The sequence below is a fragment of the Pocillopora verrucosa genome, chromosome 8, assembly GCF_036669915.1.
Source record: "Pocillopora verrucosa isolate sample1 chromosome 8, ASM3666991v2, whole genome shotgun sequence".
NCBI classification, from domain to species: domain Eukaryota; kingdom Metazoa; phylum Cnidaria; class Anthozoa; order Scleractinia; family Pocilloporidae; genus Pocillopora; species Pocillopora verrucosa.
The window spans coordinates 12,934,735-12,961,248 of NC_089319.1; the positions used below are offsets into that span (position 1 = coordinate 12,934,735).

Below are 26,514 nucleotides of genomic sequence, written 5' to 3' on the forward strand. Positions count from 1 at the left end.
AATTTTGTTGTCTGAAAAATTTACCCTTGCTAATATATTCCAAATTGCCCTCGAAGACATGTTCTTACCTAGACTAATTTTTGACATAATGCAATTTTTTTCTGCGGTGAGGCTCAAAATCATAGTGCTCAGATTTTGAGCATTATTTTTCCGACCCAACTTTTTTTAGAGTTTTTAAAATCAACAAAGGGGACAAGAAAGCTTGTACTGACGTACATTCAATTCAACGGAAATTCAAATGATAATCGAGTTTATCCTAAGGAAAAAGTATGCCCTGTTATACTCTCCCACCGACGCAGCAGCACAGTTTCTTTAGAAACTTACCCCCTTTATTCATCGATCCCACTTAGTCGACGTTGACGGAAAGTATGTTTATATGCCAGGAAATCAAGAAGAATACGTCGATAACCCTCTTTATTTCCAGAGCGACTGGGAACTATACATAACAGATAAAAATAACAGTAAAAATTGTAGTTAAAAGCTGAAAGTAGTTCAATATCCTAAACATATCGATAAGAATGAATCCGATAAAGTTTCCTTCAACCGGGTTGATAGTAGAAAACTTAGTTGTCTCAAAGGACCGACAAGTCAGTAATGGCAGCCAATGAGCTCCCAAAATAAACGATATGACTATCTCATCTTATTTATCAACCTCACAGAGATCAAATTACCGAACCACAGATGTGCACTGTGGAAAATTGTTTGTCTTTAGAGGTTTGCAGAGGTTTTGTCCAACAACAAGATGATAAAATCTCACTAGTGTCACTTTTCAGTTTTAATGATCTATCCTTTGTGGTCAGAAAAGTGATATGCCAGCAACTATTTGTTTTCTTTTTCAAGTCTATTTCCATAAAATGACAAAATACTGTTTGCGTGACTCGGCAGCATCACTTACAAAACTGACGTGAATCTTATATTGTTCATGGCAGGACATTAGTAAGTGCTGTTGAGCACCAAAAGCTCATTGATCCGAAATACTTCATCATGGCATTCAAACCCTTGAGTTTATTTGCTTTCTTCGTCATAATTCTTCTTCCTCTCGGTAGGTATTGCTATAGTTTTATCATAATTTTGTAATCCATTGATGGCTTGAGATAGAACAAGTCATTTTCATTGCAATTTTTTCCCGCCAAGTGTTTCGTGTCTAGAGTCACATATCGTGTCAAGCCGATATAAAATGTTTATTGATGAAGGACTAGAAACATCATTAAAGAAATGTTCAAAAAAAGAAAGGATAGGAGTTAAACAGCTTTACCTCGGACGGGAATTAGTAAAAATACGCTGAGCCATAATTAGCTTACTCGGTTCCAGTTCTAGTAATCTGGTGAAATGTAAAAACTACAAAACAAGACCAGTCACATGATGTTGGGTTGTTTAACCGTCAATTGTGCTCTCCGCTGTATGTCTTGGTAAACCTTTCTTAGTCTCAATGAGATGTTATACAAAGAACGAAGCAAGTCCTATTTTTGGTAGTTAATCACTTAAAATGTCTGAATCAACTTTTTAAGTCAACACAAAAGAATAAATTCTAGTGACGTTATCATATAGGTTATGCAAATCCATCGATATCTTGTCAAACATAAAACCAGGGGAAAAGATAGTGCCATGCGAATGCATATGGCTCACTTAGGTTAAATTTAGGAGTTTTAAGTTTCACTCAATAGTCATCTGGTCATTTCTAAAATTCATGACTTGACGCATTCAAATTTTGACATAATACTGCTCTGTTCCACTTCATATAATTTTTTTCATTTCATTCATAGAATATTGTTAAACTGGACGCTTATCATTGTGTTTTTGATGCATAAATGTATTTAGCGTGGTTCCACGAAAAACTGAGTAAACTCGAGCCCCTTTTACCAAACCCTTCTGACAAATTCTAGAAACATCAACCGTGAAGCATGGAAATTTGGTGGCTTTTGATTTTTTTTTGCGGATTCAAGGATTGTCCTCGATGTGCATGAATGGATTCCGCAGTCACGGCATTTCTCTATTTTTGGCGGGATAAATAGGCTCTTGTTTTACACATGCTCATGGTTCAGTCAAGCATCACTACCGGAAGACAAAATTTATCAAGTGAGCTGAAAAAAATTTCCTGTTCAAAAGCTTTTGTAAAGAGGCTCTACCCGGGCAGGAGCTCATGGGCTCCTGACGGGGAGGAGTATCATTTAGAAAAACAAGGGTGACCCTCAGATCTCTTAGGTTAAAAATGCAGATTATTGAACCGCGTTAGGGTCAACAAAGAGAAAAAATAAGCACTTGTCAAAATGCCCTATCAAGATGAAACGTGCGAATTTGTGTTTCCATCTAAGTAAGGTATTTTCTATTATTAGTTTTATCAATTATATCTGAGGGACCTTTTATAGACTTTATAGGTCAATACTGGTCGGAGCCACACCCCGATGGCTAACTCTCCGAGTTTTGTGAGCCGTTTCATTGATCATCCCGTGATATGCGTTTCCCCCCCCCCCCCCCGGAAAAGCGCATGTCGTTCAGGTCATCGTGACGAATGTAACTACTCTGAAAACTTTGACTATAAAGAAATATGTTCTTAGTTGACAGTTGCCTGTCTTATTATAATTGAAATAGTATTCTTATTTTTAATATTTTCACTGTTATTGTTGTAACTATTATTACTATTATAATAATTAATATTATTATCGTTATTGATTTTGTTACCTGACAGCCCATTCATTGCGGTGTTACTCCTGTAATAACATGTACAAGAACATAGAATGTGCGCCTGACTCTCCTGTGACCTGCGGTGGCTCTAGTGACAGATGCGTCACGGCAAGGTTTTCCTACAAAACAAACAGCACCGAACGTGGTGAAGTGGAGACATTTTTCAGAACATGTACCACTATGGCGGTATGTAACACTGCTACTGCTCCGTGCAAAGATATCAAGGGCGCCATCTGTGAATACAAGTGCTGTGAAGATGATCTGTGCAACAACAGCCCTCGTAACACGAGTCAAGTTTTTTATTTGCTGGTCCTCGCTTTTGTTTGCTTAATGTTAACAGCTTAATTCTTTTTAAAAGAGCATTTTCCGGGTGTGTTTCATGACATCTTAGAAATGAAAAAATTTCAATATTCCATATAGGTTTTGTTGAACTAATGCACCATTTCCGCTATGAAATAAAACTGTTGTTTTATTTTTTTTCAATCATCAGTATCTAACTTTCAGGTCCCCCCCCCCCCCCATCCCCGGGTCAACTGAAAATATTTCAAGCTCTTGAGAGGGATAAAAAAAGAGGCCCTTCTCAGGGGGGGAACAATCATCTCGTTCAGTGGTGCAAATCAAAAATGTTAGTTTTACTTAGTTGTTCGGGTCATAACAACCTAAATTTTTAGCTATTGAGGTGTTTTTAAGGGCTGTGCATGACTGAAGTGACGTCTATTGTCTCGATAATCTTTTTCTATCAAACAAACATGTTTATTGGGTGAGTACAGATATTTGAATACACCTACATCACGTCTATTCCACCTTTAAAAAAATTGAGCCCAAGTTTGTCATTTGTAATTCTGTCATTCTGCTTCATCCTTTACCATCTTTGTTCCTTTTTTCCTTTCAAAATCATCCTGAATTCCATGCAACTACAATTTATAAGTCCTCATTCAAGTGGTATCTATTCGGAGTACATAAATCACAAGCTACGACTAGGTTGGTCTCGTTAGTGGCTCAATTCAGACATCCTTGTCCTTTTGGATATGGGAGTTCCCTCCTTCTGCTCATGGCAGTTTATCATGAGAAATCAAGTCGGCACATTTAGATTTGATTTTTCGTAATAGGATAAAATTGTGCGAATATATTAATGACCCAATTTTTTTCTCTAAAAAATAGAAAGATTCCCAAGGTATAATTGACATTTCATCGCTAAAACTGTGACCGGTCAATGCATTACCAAAGCACTGCCCCTAAGTAACTGCCCGCTTCCTCTACGCAGACCCCATTTAGTTGTCCACAAGGAATATCTGGGAGATTTCACGGCTTCTGTTAGTTGACTTTATTGACGGTTGACGGCTCATGCTTTGCATTCTTGGTCGGCGGTCAGGATTTAGGTCATTTGACGGCTGACCACTATTCCACTGAGATCCTCCGATTATCCGTTCAATTGAGTTCAGAGTTCATGCGTCGATCAATTCGAAGTCTTAATATCAAAAACATCAAAAATTGGGTTCAAATGCCCCGCCCACGTGCCGGATTTGATCGTTAATTTTGGCGCAAAAAAAGATCTAAAAGAGTTTTAGATACACGTTTGGTGCGTTCACCGCAAACGTCAAACCGCGGTTAGCAGTTTGTGATTAGAAGTTAAAAGTTTCGAGACTCAGCTTTTCAGATCGACGTCGGCTTTCACCTAAAAAAAAAATCAACATGTGAACCGCCATCTTGAGTTACACAAAAGTATGAGGTACTTCATTCCAAACACAAAATGTAGCTAAAAGATTGGTTTTCTAGCGTCCCAAACAGATTGGTTATAAAGAAAAGACTTAACCTTATATATATATATTTAAAAACGGCGAACGTGACCGCTGAGTCTGGTCACGTGACTCCTAGATGTTTTTAGTCACACGTATTCAGAAACAAACGCGGATCTAAAACTCTCTACTCTCTAATTTTCATTTAGACCTTTTCTTCTAAACCACCTGCTTGCGAAAGTGAACTTTTCCCCTTTTAACATTTCCGTATTAAAAGATAAGACATGTTTATTCATCTGAAAAGACTTGACAGTTTCGGTTCAAATTCCCCACCCAGGTAAGGCTCCCGAACACAAACAATATTCAATGCCCGTGCGTTGCCTGGAGCAGAGGGAGGGAATGTTAAAGCTTCGAATGAGATCGGCGCATTATGCGAAAAGTATTTCTTTGATTACCTCCTGAAATAGCCTTAAGTCACTTTTCTCGGTCACTTAAGCTGATCAGGAATTTTCAAAGGCAGTCTACCAACAACACAGAATTTGATTTCTGAGAACCAAATCTGAAATACATGTAGAACCGATGAGAGATCGCATGGTTGGAACTTTCGAGTTAGGCTCAGGAACTCTGCAAGTCTCTCAAGCTGCGAAAACTTTATGAACACTTTGGATTCTTGCCTGGCGCCAATTAGGCTCCCTTTTTTGCTCATAAAACAGAGAGGAAACTCCTTAGCACTTGAGTAAGTTAATATTTCATGTCATAAGCATTTCCTGCCTAACATGAACTCGACACACTCACCAGAATGCATGTATGTACTTTTCAGTGGAATGGGGAGAGGTATGGCCCAAACTGCGCAGTCTCTTTACCCACAACTCTTTGCAGTTAGCCTAAGCCAAATGTCACAATGGAGGACGAGAAGTAGTTGTAGCGGTAGATTTAGATACTTTTCTTTCCATTGCGATTGACGATCACACACTTTGTCGTTAGGTTGTGAAACTGTCGATGCAATAAGAAATAATCGCCGTGTTTCCCGGCTCGGGATTTTGGGGCGCAATTGGCCGCATAGCTAGTAAACACATTAAAGTAGTAACGGGGACTCGCTCGTCGAAAAGTCGTCCCAAGATTTCAAACTGCAAAGTGGAAGAAGAAAGAATGAAAGCGACGGAAAATGAAAGTGATCAGGAGGAAATGGATACAAAAGAAGGTATTTCTTCTATAGAGGCAATTTAAGACCGCTCTTACTACTTCTCGTTTAAATTTTGCACATCACGGAAGCTACCATTGTAGCTAGTTCAAGGTTAGCTTGTGATGAATTCAAATGTTTTGCTCGCGCGTTTTCCGTTAGATGCTGGTGGAGATTCTACAGTGCCAAATGGGCTTTCTTCTCCGAGTGAACCGCAGGATGTTGTGATGGAAGAGGACACGGCGAGACCTGAAGGAATAATTCGTTTCACTGTGCTCAATTTTAGCAAACTAGACAAGACAACTCTTAGTGACCCCATATACGTGAGGAATTTACCATGGTAAGGCATCAAAATTTGTTAGCGTGTGACGAAAATTTATAGATATGGCTCAATAAATAATCGGTTGATCGTTGAGGAATTATAGTTCTCAAATTTCTTGAGATACCATGTCTCAGAGCTCTAAAGTTTTTCCCCGCAATCGATTAAGTTTTATGAATTATTCATTCAACCGTTGTATTTTGTTGTTTTAAGGTTTTTGTCAATCTGGTTGTTACATTGCTAATGATTTTTCATCCACGAGAATTTTTTTCATTTATCTTTTCTAAGTACATTGAACACCTGTGAGAGAGTGGAAAGTGTGCTTCTATTTACAATTGTAATGTTTTATGTTTACGTTCTTTCCTTACTGCTACTTGGATGTCTTCTGGATTTTATTCTATATCTATACACCTAGTGTTCGTTTAAGTGAGGTGATGAAAATGACATTGCTTTAGGCATTCAATAAACTTCTTCATTTTTGGGAGTCAGGATTGCATAAAGCATTATAAAGAATAATGCTTGGATGGTGACTATGCAAATATAATATTGGTTGTCATTTTGCTTAAAAATACACGTCTAAAGTAGTATTATGTACATCTATTATTTGGAGTTGTTAATTTGATTTTTTCACCCAATTACCTACATTATTTTTCCATATTGTCACTTTGTACTCTATATTCCACAGTAGATTTGGAGGAATATGTTTTTTTTGTGCCTTTTTTTTTCAATTGTCTGTTGCATCTTAAACAAGCTAATTCCTGTAATTGATAACTAGGAAAGTAAGAGGAATGAGGGAAGGATTTGAGTCATGGCTGTGGGGTGAAAGTGAAAGTTTATAACCTCAATATTGTTTTTCATGTATTAGTATTTCTCAGTCAGTTTTGTTTTTAAGTTAGGTATTCTATCACAGTAAAAAAGTGATATTCATGTGCATGTTTTTGTTTGTTTTATTTCATCTTAGTATATTTATCTCTCTCAACTGTTAGTATTGCGGGTTATACTAGAGATTTACAGTGGAAATTAAAAAACAAAATTTCCATGACTTTTTCTTCAATCAACAAGACTTTTCTTTCTAGGCGCATCATGTGTATGCCAAGGTATTCCAGTAATGACAAAGTCAAAAGTGTGGGATTCTTTCTGCAGTGTAACCCAGAGACAGAGTCACTGTAAGTGTGTCACAGCTTTTTTGTCAAAATGTACATTATCATTAGATGTTTCCAGCCAACTAGCGTTCCCTCTGTCGCAAAACATTATTCAACTTCAAGTTTTTGTTGGCAGGCAGCGAAGCACTCAAAACATTGCAATATTCAATTGTGGCTGACTCTATATAGTTAGACAAGGATGTCATTTGTGTATTTCTTATTCACCACAATGCACAATAAGCAGATATACTTTGAACAGTGCATACATCCTTTTCCTCAGGTTGTTTGAAACAACAGCTGCAGTTATTTTCATGCCACATTGTGTGTTATTCTAACGGGAAATTTTAAAAGCAGTGTTACGACAATTTACCCCTTGTATTTATTGTCTGAGAAAAAGGATATTAAACTACTTATGCAAGTATTACTGGTAGTTAAGTTGCAACAATGATTGTGTTGTTCTAGTCCTATAGTATTGAAAAAAGTACAGCATTTTTTCATATTTGAACCATATATGCAGGAACTATTTAAATTTTGACATCTGTAGGTGGTGTTCATTTATTACAAATGCATATACATTTGCCCAAGGATATTGGTTATGTCATTAATGAAATGAATTCTATTCACTTAGAAAGTACACAATTTATATTTAGTTGAAGTAGTTTGGCCACACATGTATGTTAAGTTAGAAAATTATTGTTATTGATATGTGTAAAAGTTTGTTTGCTAAAAGAGCATATTGGTATTTTATCTTTATTATATTGCATTCAGGGCTTAAATTAATACCTAAAGCAGTCTTTTATGTTGTCTTCTGAAATGCTTGCCTTTTCTTCTTCAGATCATGGTCTTGCCAGGCTTCAGCAAGACTGACTCTTGTCACTCAACAAGAAGGTGGTGAAGACTTTTCAAGAAGTGAGTTGTTAGATTGTAAAATTTTAAAAGGACATCTTGAAACTATCTGGTTTGTATTCTTGGGGAAAAAAGGATAGAGCTAGATGAGTAGAAAGTGAGAGTGTGATTTTAAAAACAAGGGGTGGCTGCAAAAAATGAGTCACTCATTTGATTTTAGGATGTGAATCACTGATCAGACAGAACATCCAATTGTCTGTAGACTTAAATTTAATGTGCAGTCTTGGAAAGGAACCATCATTTAATATGTGCATATCTTTTCTTTTAACTGTGGACTCTTTCTCTTTAGAAATCTCTCACCTCTTCTTTTCAAAAGAAAATGACTGGGGATTTAGTCACTTTGTACCATGGAATGTAAGTCATTTTACCACTCTGATCTAAACTCATGTATGCTAAATGGTTGTTTGTATTTAGCCATCCATGCACCTGTAGGTGCCCATCTTATATTACATCTGTATGACTTTCATGGGTGGACTGTAAATCTTCAACAGTTGCAGGAAGGAATGAGACAGGGGGTGGGGTAGGGGTAGGGGTAGGGGTAGGGGTTATTACAAAGCTAATCTTTAGATGGAGGGGGGGGGGGTCCTGAAGGGGGCATTTCAACTATGAATCCAGAAATGACTCAATATCTAGTGTGTTACATGTGCACTCAAAATTTGTGGAGAGTTTTGTATTCTGTGATCTGTTGATGTATTCCATTGTCTGGTTTTTTATAATGCAGCTGTTTTACAGGTTTAAAAATACAGAGACAGGGAAAAAATAAGAAATTAACTCACGTTTTGTTATCTTATCTGAAATGCTGGTCATCAAGTTATCAATATCCAGCTTCATCCTGCAAGCTGACACCACATGAGCAAAATTATTTATCATTCGATATCTTGTATTTAGGAGGCATGAATATTATTATGATGTTAATTTGTTCTACTTCATAATTATGCTAAAACATTTTCCTTAGTTAGCTTGACAGATGTTTCTCAATGATTTCAAAATTTTTGGTTAGTTTCCTTTTTGTAGTTGTTTAGAAGTTATCTCAGATTATTGTAAAGAAGTAACTGTGTGGTTAGAATTGGCTCCTTTGATGAAGTCTTCAAAAGACAAAGCTATTACTCTTAAATATTTTTACAGTCTACTATTTATTTATTTTCATGCAGGATGCTCTTGATCCTAACAAAGGTTTTATAAAAGATGACTCTATCATCTTAGAAGTACATGTAGCAGCAGAAGCTCCTCACGGAGTTGCGTAAGTCTCGTAGATGCTATACTCTTTTCTGCTTCAGCTTTCCAAAGGTATTACTGGAGCAGACAAAATAGTTTAAGCCTTAAAATTCCATGGATAACCAAGACATACATGTGCTTCCTCTTTACAACATCAAAACAATATTAAGCAGACAATAAGAGTAAAGAAAAGAAAAATATAAAGTGTGAGACTATTAGTTGATCCAATAACAAATTCTCTGAAGAGACATAATAAGAACTGTATAACGGTAAGGAGACTTGCAGATAATATCTTAGGAATGATAGAGTTCAAACAAGTGGCACATCAACAATACAGATATGTCGTTAAGGACCTTCTAAATTACTTGTTGGGATTAAGAGAAAATGCAAAAGGTTTAAAATACTTCCAAGCCATTATAGTGGAAGTCATTTGTGTCAAGTGGAGCAGTATTCATAAAAATTAAACACAGCAGCTGTTTACACATGTGCACAACTGTATGTATAGGGACATGTATGTGCTGGGGTAAGCTTTCTAGAAAGACCATCCTCAATGAATGGTATCTTCTTTGATGCTATCAGAATTTGAGATGACAAAGCATTTTGAAAGTAGTGTTGAAATATCAGGAAAGTGTTTGTATTGATCAGGTGTACCAACAGCTTAATTAGTATGGTGTAAAAAAGTTTGTCAGAGTGCAGGGTTTGAATTTGTTAATTGGAGAAATGTTTTTTTCTAGGTGGGATTCAAAGAAACATACTGGTTATGTTGGACTGAAGAATCAAGGGGCAACATGCTACATGAACTCTTTGCTACAAACTTTATATTTTACGAATAAACTAAGAAAGGTAAGAGAATAAAATTCCTTACTGCATATTAAGCTTTTCCATAATGTAAAACAGTATCCTTCCTCTCGGCCTCTGCTTTTCGCAAGGATAAAACAGTCTTTTTGTGCTTCATGAAAACTGTTCATCTTAAATATTCCTTTGTGGTATTCGTATGGAAGTATCACTCATTTGTATGTACCAGCAGTTCCATTTTGAGTGTTGTTGTCTGCCATTTTGTAGTCTAGATACACGACAAACAGACATATGCCAAAATGGAAAAATAGCAAGTCATGATGTGTTTGTGACTACGTGGGCAATTTAAATGTGTTTGCAAAATATCTTTGCAGGCTGTCTATCAAATGCCCACAGAGAATGACGACCCAAATAGAAGTGTGGCTTTTGCCCTTCAAAGAACTTTCTATGAGCTACAAAACAGGTCAGTCTTGAAAAGGAACTTCACATTCCCTCTTGTTTCAGACTTCCTTTTAGGAGCTTAGATTGTGTGGAAAGGCACTTCCTGCTATTCACACTAGCAAAACAGCCTTGAGTAAGTTTTGACTTATTGTATATTTTCATTGTGCTAAATTTGAAGTTGACAAACATCAGTGTAAGCAGCTTCTATCAAGAATTATTTGAAATTATTTCAAACTGAGTTTGATAAAACAGCTTTAAAACATGTTGATGTGAATGGGGTATAAGTTATGATTGTCCTGTTGGTACTAGTAATATTTTATTATAAGAAGTGGCTCTTTTGGTGCATTGAGATGTCTTCTATATTTCACACATACGACATACAAAGTAGCCTTTGTGTAATGGTCTGCATTTACTAACTTTTATCTGTAAATGTGACTTTTTATTTTCACATTAGTGATAAAGCAGTTGGCACAAAGAAGTTAACGCGATCATTTGGGTAAGTGTATTACAGACATATTTGTATCCTTGAATTAATTTTAATACTGTTTGACCTAAAATTACATAGTTTGCTGCTGACTTTGGCTATTGATTTTACATGTAAAATCTTAACATTTTTAGAAGTTACCTTTGGATGTTTGATATTACATGTAGCAAGATTAAATAGATACATAAACATCCAGAGGATTGTTTCACTTACCAAGGAATGTGTGACTGTTTTTCCCCTCTTAGGTGGGAGACACTTGACAGCTTTATGCAGCATGATGTTCAAGAATTGTGTCGAGTGGTAAGACTGTGATTAAGTACTGGCCCTGGTTATTTGAAGGGTAGATAACACTATCCACTTGATGAAATACTATCCAACAGATATTGTAGTCTGGTAATTATTAAAATCACACTTATCCACTGGATTATGATTTATCTGGTGGATAATGCTATTTCACAACCAAGCCTGAAATATAACAGTATTCAATAACTATATGTACAAGCTGAGCTGAACCTTGTTCATGGTAAACATTAAGTGGCGATCTCTGCAAGATCCAAAAAGTCCAAGGAATTTTGCATCAGAAAAAAGTTTTCCCTCAAACTTTGCCCATTAAAATATCTTTGGCAGTAAGTAAATAAAACCACATTGGTTTCTAGAAATACCATAAAAAAATGTTTTGAGAGCTCTCAATAATCAACTTTTTTGACTTCTTGCAACTTTGAAAATTTCAAAAGTTGACAAGGTCGCTCCTTGTAACACACTACATGTAGCAAGAACTCATTTGTATTCCTAAATTGTGTGATATATAAGGGGTTTGGAAAGCATTTCAATTTTGATATGTGTCTATTCAGAGGTTTGCCATAATTTATTTAAAAACACCCGTTAGAGGGCTTTCTGAAATTCCTTGGGTGACCATTAAAAGCAGCAGTTGATTTCTTCTAATAGGATGTTAAAAGCATAGAAATGTAAAAACATCTTGTACCTATTAATTTCCTTTGCTTTAATGACTTCAAACTTTTGGTGATTTTGCTAGGATGACAGCAGAATTATGCATTCCATTCCATTTGTGTTTTGTCTCACTAACTGATAAAGATGAGTAAAGGAAAAAATGAAGCATGGTGTAGTTGTCTTTCTTAGAAGGATCCAAATGATTTTTTTAAATTACAATTTAGCTTCATGAAGTGTTTCAAACATTTGTTTTACACAACCTTTTTGCAGTTACTGGATAACATGGAAAGCAAAATGAAGGGAACTTGTGTTGAGGTGAGATGTAACTCTACTTTGATGTCTATCAACATGCTATCAATTGACAAAAAAGTTTACAGGTCTGTAATATATGGGTATAGTCCTTTTAATTGCTGGAGTGAGCAGGATGTACAGAAGGATGTGCAAACAAAAATATCATCAACAAATCTTTTTTCTGTTTTTGTAGGGCACAATTCCAAGATTGTTAGAAGGAAAAATGCTGGTATGTATAGTAGTGTCATGGTGAACAAAGTGGTTTTTTTTTTAGTTGTAAGATCTTGTACTTGTACTTTAAGATATTACAGCTCCACCTTACCCTAAAGTACTTAAAGACTAATGAACTTTGATTTATAGCCAGATAGTTGATCTGAAGTAATGTATGAACCTGGCACAATTTAATTGAGTTTTTGTTTTTTTCACTCAGTCATATATCAAGTGTACAAATGTGGACTATGTGTCACAGAGGTGGGTTGTTTAAAACATACTCCTTCATAGTAGGTTATCAATGGTAGCTTCAAGTGTTCTAGTGTTGTCTCATTCAGCAGTACCCTTGCATTTAATAAACAATTTCTTCATACCATACATGTTAATGTCCAGACACATACACTGCAGACTGGCTTGTGATTTACAATAATTATTATGGTTCAGTTTTGGTCTTTGAAAAGCCCTCATATTTTCTTTGCACTGTCAGACTTAAATTTTGTGTGTGCATATATTATGAATTTTGTTTTAAAATGTAAGTTAGGTTGCAAATTATTATTGATGGTTACTTTTATTTCAATATTGATATTTTACCTAACTCTAGTAATGATACTGATTCTGATTTCAGAGAAGAGCCATTCTATGATATTCAACTGAATGTTAAAGGCAAGAAAGACAGTAAGTTTTGGCTGGTTACATGCATATTGAATAGTATATAATGAAATAAAATTTAAAGAAATAGTAAATGTATATAAAATAATAGACCTCGCTGACTATGGAGTCTCTGTGGCTCAGTGGTAGAGTATCAGAGTGCAGAATCCAAAGGTCTGAGGTTCGATTCCTCATGGGGACTCAGAATTTTTTCTTTGTCCCACACTCGTGACGAGATGAAAAGCATCTTTCTCTTTGTATATTAAATGTTGTTATTTTTGCAACAATGCCATCATGGACAAGTGGCATGTTAGTCATTGTTTTTATGGGCAAGATGCCTCACTCTTAAAGTTTCTTGCTTCACCTAGGAGTGTTAAGGTGTAGTGGTAAACTCCTAGAAAATCCTGACGAAATGCTAGAGAGAGGAGGGCAGGGGGTGGGGTAACCTTTAATGAACAGGTATCCCATTCAGGTGTAGATACAATACTCCTAGTCCCATCATGTCCTAGTCCCATCATGTCCTAGTCCCATCATGTCCTTGTCCCATCATGTCTGAGTCCCATCATGTCTGAGTCCCATCATGTCCTAGTCCCATCATGTCCTTGTCCCATCATGTCCTAGTCCCATCATGTCCTAGTCCCATCATGTCCTAGTCCCATCATGTCCTAGTCCCATCATGTCCTAGTCCCATCATGTCCTAGTCCCATCATGTCCTAGTCCCATCATGTCCTAGTCCCATCATGTCCTAGTCCCATCATGTCCTAGTCCCATCATGTCCTAGTCCCATCATATAATAAACCCTGAGATATGTCATGGTGCTTGGGGTTTCTTGGCTTGAGATCAGACTTTACCTTACAAACTTATGCCATGGTTTCATTGGTCATATCATTTCAGTTTATGAGTCATTCAAAGAGTACATTGCTGTGGAAACTTTGGATGGAGATAACAAATATGATGCTGGGGAATATGGTCTTCAGGTGTGTGTCTTACTGGATAAAATATTTTTATTCTGATTTTGTTGTGTTTTGCTTTGTATACCTTTCATATGCTTCACCTCTGAATTTGATTTCATCCTCTTTTATCAGGAAGCTAAAAAGGGGGTAATTTTTGCAAAATTGCCTCCTGTTCTCCATCTTCAGTTAATGAGATTTCAGTATGACCCAATGACTGACACAAATGTTAAAATAAATGACAGGTTTGTCCAAGAATTGTAATACTTGAACAGAATTATTATGACTAATTCATCTTTGATAAAGGATTGTCTGTGGTCATCGCACATAATTAATTGTGGTACACACCATATATGTAGCCTTTCTGTTAAAATTTGCCAATTAGCAAGACCAGTCCTATCAGTTTTGCTGACAAATTTGGATCATTTCCCCCCTGGATCAGTGCTCCAACTTCGAACTTTTTTAAGTTATCATTTGGGAACTGAAAATCAGGAAACGGTTGCTAGAAACGAAATTTAATCCTCAGTGGCCAGGAATCACTTATTTAAGGCCCACATGACATCTCAAGACACTTGCAGAACCAAGGAGAGAGGCACATTTACTGAGCACTAATGATATTAATGCAAATGTTTATCTCACTTGAACTTTAGATCATGGTAGTTAGAGAATGAAAGCATTGCAGCTTGCTACTTGACTGCTAAGCACAGGTTACCAATTTGAGCACTTTTGCTTAAAATTTGATCACCAAAGTTTTTTGCTAATGGCCATGATACCAAACCAAACTTGGAGCACTATTCATTGTTTTTAAAAAAAATGGCACTTTTAAGCTTTAAATTTTAGGCTTAGTGAGTAGGTCAGTTTCTTATTCCTCAGGCTATTATTTTCTTGTTTAAACAAAGCTATAACTGCGTTTGATTTTTTCTAGATGTGAATTTATGGAGAAGCTTGATTTAAACCAATTTCTTCAAGATCCTGAAGAGCACCCAGGACAGTATACATTACATGCTGTTCTTGTACATAGTGGTAAATCCATTTTACATTTAATTCTTAAGGGTGAAAGAGCTTTCTTTTCAGCACAGTTGTATACCTTTCCAGTGAAGTTAGAATCTCCAATTTGTCAAGTACACATTCATTTAGATAGCTTGTTGCTGTAAATAGTTTGTAAATAGAAAATGTTCATATTCAATCTGGTAGTTGAACAAAGAAAGATTTTACCATGGGGGATGGAACAAAGGAAAAGATCTGTATCTCTAATGAGGAATTGAACAACCAGACTAAGCAACAAGAAAAGTGTGGGTGTGCTAGGCCCTAAATTTGGTTCAGATACTGTACTTCAAGTTTCCTGCTTGCAGCAAAGATCAGAAATGTTGAGACTTGGTACTTATAGACCCTGTATGCCTACCTCACCAACTACTTTTCTGTAACTCAGAGGCAAAGCTTGGTACAGCAAAATCAGAAGAGGGGGAAGGGTTGAATTGCTTGTTAGGGACTCATATTTTATTTTCTTTGTCACACCTTTATGCCAAAAACCAGCTTAAATGTGCACCTGTTAAATTAATTCTTGAGATGTAATATTTCAGGTACTTCAAAAAAAGGTAATTTAAACCACACAAGGGCCCCAAAGGGTGAAAGAAAGTGTTTTCACCTTCACTGTTTTGTTGTTATATCTCATAAGTTTTTAACTTTTAGAAATTTGTATTTTTAGGAGATAACCATGGTGGACATTATGTTGTGTACATCAACCCCAACGGTGATGGAAGGGTATGACTCATAGTCTCTGTTTTTGTTATTTTCATCATTGGTTGCCTATGAGAGCTGGGCAGACAACTGGGGATGTTAAATCTAAACAGTGGCTTGTAGGACCCTACCATGATCCGCAGTATTTTAGTGCGTTGTTTATGTCTCAATTTGTACCTCTAGCAGGGCTGGGAACAGATGGTTAATTGCAAAAAACAAGCATGGCTGTGATTTCAAACTTTGAGTATATTTTGTGTCCCAGTTCACACTGGTGATAGTTTTGATCATATGGAAATACATGTAATACCCATGAGAGGTTATAAAATCATATAAACATTTGGACAAGGGTAGACTTTTCAGTGGTGTTAATAGTGGTTTCAGTTGCCCATGATAGATGGCCTCTTATGAGAGAATGCAAGTGATGTTCAAAGACAATTTTTGTTGTTTAGAACGTTTAAAGGTTACTTTGGGGCATAGAGTTCTGGCTGTATGCTGTATACATGACTTTGTATACATTTTAGTTTGTGGTGTCAAATGTTTTCCTCATGTAATGACCATTAAATGACACTACTCCTTTAATTTTCAGTGGTGCAAGTTTGATGACGATGTTGTGTCATTGGTAAGTTCTGGATATGGATATGGATATGGAATAACCAAAATCCAAACTGTAAATAAAAGGTTCATGGAGGGAACTGTATGCAGAGATACATATCTAAATTCTTGAGCGGTGTTCTTTAAACATTTGTATGTTGTTTTAGAGCTAGCATTTATATTTTTTCCTAATTCAAAGCCATAATTAATTATTGCAGGCTACTAAAAAAGAAGCGATTGACAATAACTTTGGGGGATACGAGGTAGGCAGATTTACTTTAAATTTCTTATTTTAGCTTCAACACACAACAGACAGGTCAAATATTGAACCACTAGGTTTATTTTGCACTGTTTGACCAAGCACCAACTCAAAGAATATCTAGAAGACCCTATGTATACAATCCACGTATGATACAGAATCATTACATTAGCAGTAATCACTGTCACTGTGCATTCAAATCAAATAACTGGAGAGCTAAGCAACCTCTTACAATCACTGTGGTTAAAACGGTGGCCAGAAAAAACCTGTTGAAGAAAACACCAGTGGGGAAAGAGACAGGAAATGTGGGCGGAAATCAGGCCCAGGCTCATAACCTATATATGTACATAGAGATAATTTTGGTTTTATCAACTGAGTTGGTGATGTAAATTGGCCACCGTGAAGAGTTTCAAAGCTGACGTAAGCCCTTCGTCGGGTGAAGGGCTACGCTCGAAAAGTCAGCTCTAGAAATTATTAACTGTGGCCAATTTACATTATCAACCTAGTTGATTATAACAAAATTATCGCGTTATATTCCCTCACCGATGCGGCACCACAGTTTCTCTGAAACCTGCCCCCTTTATACATGTTTATATATGTAAATAAACTAGGAAATGGCAAATGTTGTGGCCCAGAATAATCACCAACGTACAAACGCAGGCTTTCATACTCTTATGTCTATACCCATAATATACCTTCACTAACAGCTTTGACTTAAGCCCTGTTATTCACATGCCATAGAAGGTAGCTAATTTCCGGCTTATTCGCTGGCAGTCTAAAGCCAGAAACTACATTTGATACTAAGATGTCCAAATTGACTCCAGTATAATTCAGTAGACGAAGAGGTGCACTTGATTTTACACATAATTAAACAGTTATGATCAGATTATTCCTTCGTGCACAGCATTCTTAGACCATTCAGTTCTTGTGTGTGGTGGAAATTGACCAAGCCAATGTTTTGTTACAGGATGACATTACAGTAAAGCATTGTACGAATGCGTATATGTTGGTTTACATCAGGGATAATGAAATGAGTAAGTAGCCATTTCTACCTTACGTGTTTAATGATGACTTACATTTAATGAGCTTTGGTGTAAGTCAGAAAAAATGGCACTAATAAACGAACTTGAGGCCAACAGTTAAATTTGTGGAGAGAAATATTATGAAAAAGCTTCCCTGCTAGGAACTCGTTAAAATAATTAAAACTCAAACAAAACAAGTTCATGCATTAAAAAAAAAATTTGTCTCATTTTTTTGGAGAAAAATTAGTTCCCAGTAGCAAGTGTCAAAAGTTTTAGCTTGATGAGCAGAACTACGTTTATTGACTCAAATCCACATTTACTGATTGTGGTCCTGTCAAATAAGGACAATTTATAATATCTTCCAGTTAGTACGTGCGCTATGATCGATCAATTAGGCCGGCCGTAGTTCACGGAATTAAAATCTTTCCCCTCTATATGACCCTTGAGATATAATAAATACATTGCTATCCCCGTTTTCTCGGTCCGTACTGTAAGTTACGGAACCTCGTTTTTTTTCACCTCGGATTTGTGGCTTCGCACTAAGGCCTCGAACTCGGTTGGAAGAGGTATATACAAACAGTTTCTGGCAAACCTGTAACTAATTCTCATGTTGGGATATTCTGATGAACTTCCTCCTTTGCTTGAAAGAAGAGTTTCGATGGCACTATGTGGTGAATACTATTGTACTTTTTATTTTTCACAGAGGATATTCTTGAAGATGTAGATGAGTGTACAATTCCTGATACACTAGTACAAAGACTACAGGAAGAGAAGTAAGAAAACAGATTAAGTAAAGTTTTTGGTTTTTAAAATGATCGTTGATTAATGAAGGTGCTCTGCGGCTGAAAATTATGAAATTTTAGTGTTAGTAAACAAATTTCCGTCAATAAATGAAAGCTTTATTATTGACTTGCAGGAGACTTGAAGCACAGAGAAGGAAGGAGAGACAAGAAGCTCATTTGTACATGACAGTGGATGTAGGTTTATTACCAAACTTATTTCAAATTTGACGACAGGGAGAGAAAATTTTTGTATAATCTTATAAATCTCCGTTTTAAGTAAATAACATCCCTATAGAACTATTTTGTGGCTTACATACCCGCACAGCTATTGCTCTATTATAATTACCGTAGTCTGTATAACAGATGTGACATGTGTGCTCGTCTAATGCAAGCTGATGTAAGCTCGAGACAAGTGCGTTGTGCAGGTCACGTGTCCTTCCTTCGTCTTGCGCGTGACTCGCCCTTTGCACATGCCTCGCGTTTACCTCCACTAAACTCCGATGGCATGAAAAAAGGCCCAAATACAACACCTGGGTATAAATATCTTGTATGTGAGGTTAACTTCTACTTCTTTATTGTTCAGATTGTGACTGAAGACCAATTCGCGGGACACCAGGGACCTGATCTTTTTGATCCAGAGAAAACCAAAATGAAGTGAGTTTCGATAGCATGCGATAAGTTCTTAAACAGAAGGAGTACATTGTAAATCGTTGGGTCATTTCCTCCCCTTACCTCCCCTTGGTTGCCCATTGCAGTCTACCTCCCAATGATATCCACTTGAATCTGTTTGAAAAGAACCATTTCAGAAGATTTAGTGTCGTACTAAGTAAGAACTGACCTACAACTCCATCCATGAAGAGTTCGTTTATGAGACAATTGTTTCAACGTTTTTTTCTCCCTCTGTAGGAGTTTCAAAGTTCTAAAATCAAAGAAACTTCACGAAGTTTTGGCTATTCTTGCTGATGGTCTGGTAAGAAATTCAACTTGTTGAATTAATCATATTGTCCATTTTGGCGCAAACTCTGCTCATTTTCTCAATTCTCGGTTTTTCTCAAATGATTCTTTCATTGAAATACGTTTTTTCTCACCAGTAGATCAGTTTTGAATGAGTACTCTGCGGCAAAAGAATTTGCTTAAAGTACGCAACGTAGCGTGAACTTATTATAAAGAGTTGACTCCTAAACTATTGTGCGTTTGCAGCACGTTTTCGTGGTCGAGTGTTTCTTATAGTTGTAACAGGTCAAGTTTCTTTATACCCAAACTACCTTGTATAACCTTGTCTTTTCGCCTTACAGGGATACCCAGTGAATCAAATTAGACCGTGGCCACTTCAGCCGAGAAGTAACGGCACAACAAGGCCCAGTTTATTTGACATAGAAGGAAGTTTGGATAAAACGGTAATTTGTTTAAGCTACAGTTTCTTAGCTGCCATAATTACATTTCATTTTGAAATTTTAACAAATCCGGGGTAGATATTTAACCGAGTGTTTCTTTTTCGTTCTCTTGAAGCTGGGCCAAATTGTGGACGGATCACAGTGGTGTGTATTCCTAGAAACAATTGATCCTGGTAAGAATATTTATCTATTGTATGGCCTGACATTTAGCTTTTAAAACGTAACTCCCTGACTCGTTTTAGTGAATTATACAGCAATCATTCAATGCTAGGTCGCGTGAGATTTTTTCATAGGAGCGTCTCACGGTATAATTAGGAATTCAGTTTAGATCAATGGCGATTCTACACAATTGATCCGTCGTTATCAACGCATTTGACCTGTTGATATTAACTCATTCTATTCTGTTCTTGTAGAAGAAGGAAAAGTGTCACTACCAGTCTTTGATAAGACAAGTAAGTTGTTTTTTATCACAACTGTCTAGATGGCATAATGTAGCTGCAACATGTTCCACTTTCATAAAAACTTCTTTTTAATGTCGCTCTTTTAGTAAAATGTTTTGCTTTCTTTCGAACGAATACTGTAAATCATCACCCAAACTTGTAGTAACGAAATTTTAGATTATGTCATATCGAATCAAGTTGATTAGATATTAGTAAGTCATTTTTTGTTTCTTATTTTTCCTGCTGCAGATGACGTCCTGTTATTTTTCAAACATTATGACCCAGTACAAAAGACTCTATCCTGTGTGTGTCATCTTTACACTCCTTTGTCAACAAAATTTGGTAAGAAAATTGTTGTCAACTTGCTTATCGGGTTTTGGCCGTGTATTGAACTTGAGGAGGTGGGGAAGAGAAGGAGTCGTTTTCATCAGCCTGGACAGGAATTGATTACTCAGGCTTATTGGTTCTTCTTGATAACGAAATGTTCTTTTAAAAGATGGTCGCTTTATTGGCCAATTGATTTACAACAAGCGTCCTCAGACTATAGAACTCTGAATTGCATTCATAAACAATGTGCGATCTCGTCGAAAACACTTGTTTTTGCTTTGACCTGTGCAACGTTCTCATCTTTCCCCGGCATCTAACCCTATAGAAGGCCTCCTTTGTCAAGGTATCACCCTATTGTCGTTTGCAATACTTAACTGATCCTGTTTTGTTCTTCTCAGTGGATCTCATTCCTATGTTAAGTGAGAAAGCTGGGTTACCGCCTGGAACACCAATAGCCATGTTTGAGGTGAGAGTGCTCGGCTTGTTTTTACCTCTGTATTCGTTGTTTTTTTTTTCTAAACCATAGACAGGATTCCTCATTCTATGGGCCTTTTTTGTAGGAAGTGAAAACAACTTACGTGGAGCAAATCAAGGACCTAAATGTCTCGTTTGAACGGGTATGTGTTCCCGAGCTTATACAAATTCTTTTTTTTCTGCCTTTTGGGAGAGCTGAAGAGCGAAAGTCATTACCTTATTGCGCCTTCTGTGGAAATAACATATCAATTATACTACATATTTATCATTATTTTGATATCATCACTTTCTTTTTTTCAACAGGGAGTGGAGGAACTCATGGATGGCGACATCATCTGTTTCCAAAGGTATGCAGGTGTTGGTATGAAATGGAACAATGGCAAAATTCTTCTCTTTAATTGCAAAATTTTTAATATTACTACTGTTGCGTCATGTTTAGATCTGAACCTGATTTGCTAAGCGCAAGTGAATTACCCACAGTAGCAGACTATTTCAGGTAGGGTGTTGCCGTGGTGTTCAAAGTAATTCTTAAAACGTTGAAAATAGTAAAGAGAACATCTTTTGAAGTAGTGTTCGGAAATATTGGTCGAAGGTACTCAAATAGTTTTCTTTTTCATTGTTTTCCAGGGATCTTCACAATAGAGTGGAAGTCATATTTTGTGACAAGAACATTGTAAATGACCCTGGCTTTAGTGTGACACTCTCGATAAGAATGAACTATATGCAGGTCAGTATGAATTGTTGATTTGACTACTGAAAAGAAATCGGACTGTGCATCGATTTGCCCGTCTAGAGAAAAAAAGCATTACATGCCAAAACATGTATAGGTACTTTGAGACCCCAAACATTATCCAAACAAGTGACAAGTTCGCTCCTGGAGGCAAACACATGCACTCAAACTTCCTTTGTCTCGGTCGTCATTCGATTAATTCTCCAGGCAAAAGATTTTTACAGGCATCCGTATAAGATATGAGTTATAGAAATTGACATGAAATTGCCTTCCTGTATGTTGTATTTAACCAGTTTGCAAATAAACGATCCTTTTGGATCGAAATTTGTCTCGTTTGAAGTGAACACATGGTTCTTTCCAGCTTTGTAGATAATGTAGTTTTACAACTATTTCTGCGAAAATCTTCCGTACGGACCGCCTTCTTGAGTTGACAAAGAAAACAAATCTTCCTCAGAATCGCGCGCGAGCATTCGAGAAAATACTTACTTGATTATAGTCGTCGACCCTCGAACCGCCTTGGAGGTGTAAGGAAGTGTTTTGTGTTTACTTAATCTATACCGTATTGAACATAGTTACATAATTCCCTTACTTCATACACTTGATGAAGTCACTAAACAATGGGTTGTCTGTGCGTTTCTTGTCAGGTTGCCAAGGCTGTGGCAGCAAACCTAGAGGTTGATCCAATGATGTTGCAATTTTTCAAAGGACAGGCGTAAGTTACTGTGACTTGAGTAAGGACCTTCAGCAAACCACGACGGCAACGAGGACGTGGGGAAACAAAATAGTTAATGACTAGAGCTATAACCTAGCACGTGAATTTAAATCTATGTTCTGACATTTCTAAATCGTCCTCTGCCAAACAACGACGTGAAATCACCAAAATTTACGTGGTCCGACAACGGAAACCGCGATGGCAAATTATTTAAGTTCAAATCTGGAACTTAACCCTGATCATAAATGTCATGCTGAAGTTGAGGTGTGGCGCCGTAAGAGACGGTAAACTTTCAACCTTTCGCGAAATTCTGACTGTGAATTTAAATTAATTTTTTAATCGACGTTTCCTCGACGTTGTCGTCCTGACTGCTTATTTAAGGTCCCCCTACTATCTTTTTTTTTTTTTTTTTTTTTTTTTTTTTTTTTTCACAGTGTTTTGTTTCCAGTTCACGCCAATTTATCTTATGTCTCTCAGATATCGCGACGCACCAGGGAGTGCGCTAAGATGTACATATGAAGGAACTTTGCGGGATCTTTTGATTTACTATAAACCACGGGGACCAAAGAAACTCTACTACCAAATACTAAGCATACCTATCGACCAACTCGAAAACAAGAGACAATTCAAATGTATTTGGGTTGCCAACCAGTTCAAAGAAGAGAGAGAACTCGCTCTCTTTCCAAATAAAGATGGAACGGTGGCAGACCTTCTCAACGAAGCTCGGGAACAAGTTGATTTACAGCCGAATGGAACGGGGAAACTTCGGCTTCTAGAGATTATTAGCTCCAAAGTGTTTAACATTGTTAACAATGACGTTCCACTGGAACATCTCGCCACCCAGTCACAAAGAACGTTTAGAATAGAGGTAACGTATGTGATGTTCCAAGGAGGATTGAAAATGTTGAAAACGGTCTTTTAGATTTTAGTCAGACATGAAGTCTTTACGACTAATTAACGTTCAAAGCAATTTTCATAAGGTATCCATTCTTATGTATCATTAAAGTGCAATTTTTGCCACTTTTGAGAGGTGTGTGGGAACCAGTCACAAATTAAGTTTATTGTTTTTTCTTTTTCTCAGTTTTTTTTGCCGCCGACCTCTGTTTGCCATCTTGGTGTAGTTTACTCTCTCAATGCTGTACACACAGGCTCTTTCTCTGGAGACTATATAGTAAAGGAGATTCATTTCAAGCTTATCTGTAGATTTACTGTTTTTTTGTTGTTGTTTTTCATTGTTGTTGTTGTTTTTTTTTTTTCAGGAAGTCCCCGAAGATGAAGTAGAACTAGCAAATGATGAAATTTTAGTTCCTGTGGCTCACTTTAATAAGGTAAAACCTTTGAAATCGTGCTTTGGTGTTACTATGTGATTTGTTATCGCCAAAAATATGTTATTTTGTGGCAAATTTGTTTTCCTTTTTTGTTCTTAACAGGAAATTTATCAGACGTTTGGAACTCCATTTTTACTTAGGATAACTGATGTAAGTACATTCAGATGAAAAGAGAGTAGCATCAAACCATGTCTGATTGTCCGCCTGGTTGCCATGTGAACTTTAATATAGAGAAATTCTTGTTGCACAAATTGATTTCACAAATTGATCTGAAGGTGTGAAAAAATACATGCATACCTAACAAGGGTGAGGAGTTTGATCCACTTGGAATAAACCTGAAAGGTTTGAAAAATCAGTAGAAACTGAGAAGAATGATGTCAACAGAAACTCAAGTCGAGAGTGAATAGGTAATTGGGTTACTTGTAAGGAAAATTGTTATTAGTTGTAGGTCTCGGGAAAAGAAAAGAAAAACCATTAAAAAGCAGCTTGTCAGTGGATTAGTGTGGCATCCATTCTGAGTGTGGCTGGTGTAGAAAGGAACCAGATAACCTGTGTTTTCTATTTGTACCACAATTTCTAAACAAAAACACGTTCATTTTATTATCAGGGAGAACCCATCAACAAGTTAAAAGAAAGAATAAAAGAAAAGATAGACATTCAAGAAAAAGAATTTGAAAAGGTAATTTACTTTGTTCCAACCAATACCAGTTGAAAGAAGGTTAACAAACGATAGGCTAACAGGGTTCCAAACAGATAGGAAAAGACAAAGAAATGGTTAGACAGTCAGGCAGGCAGGTAGACAGACAGACAGACAGGCAAAGAGGCAGACAGACAGACAGACAGACAGACAGACAAAGAGACTGTCAGGCAGGCAGGGAGGTAGGCAGGCAGACAGACGGATAGGCAGGCAGGCGGGGAGGTAGGCAGGCAGGCAGGCAGGCAGGCAGGCAGACAGGAAGATAGACAAATAGACAGGAAGCCAGGCAGACAGGCAGGGAATTGAGAATATGGACAATAAGGTAGACAGTATGAAAATAGGTAGAAAGTCAGAAACAAAGACGATCAGATGTGCAGATATAGTCAGGAACAACCAAAAAAAGCAGGCCGATGATATAATTTATTACCCGCTTATGTTTTCATGTTTTCCCGTAGGTTAAATTCGCAGTTATTCACATGGGACGAGCGATATACCTCCCAGAAGGTAACTTCATTATTCTTGATTCCTCCTCTGTTTTAAGAGTTCTTACGTCATTCATGCTTTTCTCGGTTTCCGTGTATTTGTCTTGTTTCAGAATCGGACAAAATCGTCTCAGTGAAAGACTTTCTTCCGCAGACACCAGGTAAACACAACCGTTCGTTGCTCTAAAAAATTGAAAGAAGTTTAATAGAGTTGAGTGAACAAAAGAATTTGCCGTCTGCATAATTTTATTAACGCCCGAGACGTCTACACAATGCTGATACTTGCACGACGCGTGTTACATACACTATGAACCTAGTCATGGCCCTAGCTCACCGTAGAGATCCCTCATGGGCACTCATAATCTTGCCTTTGTTCCACGCTCGTGGTAAGACGAAAAGAACCTCTTTCTTTTACCTTTTCACCCCCAGTATCTCAATGTTGATCATCCATACTGTTTGTCGTTCATTTTGGATTTCATCAAACGTCTCCCTAGTTCATAATTCTTTCACTCCTCATCACCTTTCGGCTTTAAAATGTATTAAAGTTGTGCAGAGAAATAGGCTTGGTGACTTCAGGGAGTCAAAGGGTTCAACAGTTTCTTGTCTCTCACACAACTCTTTCGGAAGGAATTCATCTTTTCTTGGCAGCTACTTCATCAGAACTCACGTTACTGTATTTTAGTTTTCTAATTCTGCCTTGGTGTAACAGAATTAAGAATAATCCACTGGCCAAAGTCTTAATTTTCTTATAGGGTTGAAGGGAAATGTTAGTATATTCTCTTATTCTGCGAATAAGAGAGAGTTTTAGCCACCATAAAAGAGACTTAACTAAATATGTGTTGTTTTTTAGGCGCTCAGAGCATGAGCAGACCGTGGCTGGGACTGGATCATCTCAACAAGGCTCCCAAGAGATCACGGTATAGCTTTCTTGAACGACCAATCAAAATCCACAACTAGGGAATGCATAGCCGTCTTTTTAAAAAAACACCGATTATGTTTTTTTTTTAGTGTGAGGAAGAATTCTCTTGTTTCACATTAATAAATAATTATCAAAGGATTTAGTCAGTGGCTCAATTGACGTGCTGACGTTACAATTTGTACAGTTGTAAAGACCTTTTTTGCGCGGCAGTTTTTAGATTGACTTCGGGAAAAGTTCATTTCAGTAAAATGCTTTCAAAGCTTGTGTACTTTACGTGTAATGTGGTATCTTGTTGGTATCAATGTTCTCTCTCACGCATCTTTGAGAATATCAAATTAAAATAATGCGTTTACTTATGTTATGACGGCTCATAATGAAATCTTGTATGCAATAAAAACCACACGAACGTGTTTTAAGTCGCTTTCCTTATTGGCGATTTTCCCATCCTTATGTTAAAATAATGACAAACGTGGGGCCAGTTCCATGATATTTTTATATGTGACAAATCCACTCCAACCCTTTGGCCGTACTCTCTTTCTTTGATTCGTGACAGCGTTTTTGACAGAGAATTTTCGAAGGCAGAGTAGAAGTGTTGACTATCGGTCCAGTCCCTCACTGGGAGTTGAGACATTGTATAGCACAGAACGGAATCAAGACAAGTGGGTTCTGTAAG

General features: G+C 37.0%; 1 protein-coding gene and 1 long non-coding RNA gene across 2 annotated transcripts; one reads left to right on the plus strand and one right to left on the minus strand.

Moving 5' to 3' along the window:
- Positions 1-5,293: 5,293 nt before the first annotated feature.
- On the plus strand, positions 5,294-26,197 carry LOC131779932 (ubiquitin carboxyl-terminal hydrolase 7). Its single transcript, XM_059096544.2, has 42 exons — positions 5,294-5,619; positions 5,761-5,938; positions 6,994-7,083; positions 7,895-7,968; positions 8,255-8,319; positions 9,117-9,205; positions 9,915-10,023; positions 10,350-10,438; positions 10,871-10,912; positions 11,146-11,200; positions 12,119-12,163; positions 12,333-12,368; positions 12,570-12,610; positions 12,975-13,024; positions 13,892-13,974; positions 14,083-14,192; positions 14,873-14,970; positions 15,653-15,708; positions 16,271-16,303; positions 16,494-16,538; positions 17,502-17,568; positions 18,260-18,329; positions 18,473-18,533; positions 18,922-18,992; positions 19,245-19,308; positions 19,634-19,735; positions 19,848-19,905; positions 20,146-20,184; positions 20,422-20,514; positions 20,898-20,965; positions 21,060-21,116; positions 21,277-21,320; positions 21,413-21,469; positions 21,601-21,700; positions 22,348-22,415; positions 22,893-23,283; positions 23,675-23,743; positions 23,846-23,893; positions 24,351-24,422; positions 24,896-24,944; positions 25,036-25,083; positions 25,773-26,197. Exons 1-42 carry the CDS (start codon positions 5,568-5,570, stop codon positions 25,877-25,879), a joined length of 3,243 nt encoding a protein of 1,080 aa, XP_058952527.1. The 5' UTR covers positions 5,294-5,567; the 3' UTR covers positions 25,880-26,197.
- On the minus strand, positions 7,809-10,168 carry LOC136282853 (uncharacterized). Its single transcript, XR_010718471.1, has 3 exons — positions 10,046-10,168; positions 8,742-8,804; positions 7,809-8,026 (listed from the first exon to the last, which is right to left on the minus strand). It is a non-coding gene; the product is annotated as an uncharacterized lncRNA (long non-coding RNA).
- Positions 26,198-26,514: the final 317 nt, after the last annotated feature.

Coding starts and splice junctions, on each gene's coding strand:
- LOC131779932 (XM_059096544.2), top strand. CDS start 5,568: ATGAAAGCGACGGAAAATGAAAGTGATCAGGAGGAAATGGATACAAAA. Junction 10,913..11,145: donor AAGTTAACGCGATCATTTGG/GTAAGTGTATTA, acceptor TTCCCCTCTTAG/GTGGGAGACACTTGACAGCT. Junction 14,971..15,652: donor TGCTGTTCTTGTACATAGTG/GTAAATCCATTT, acceptor TTGTATTTTTAG/GAGATAACCATGGTGGACAT.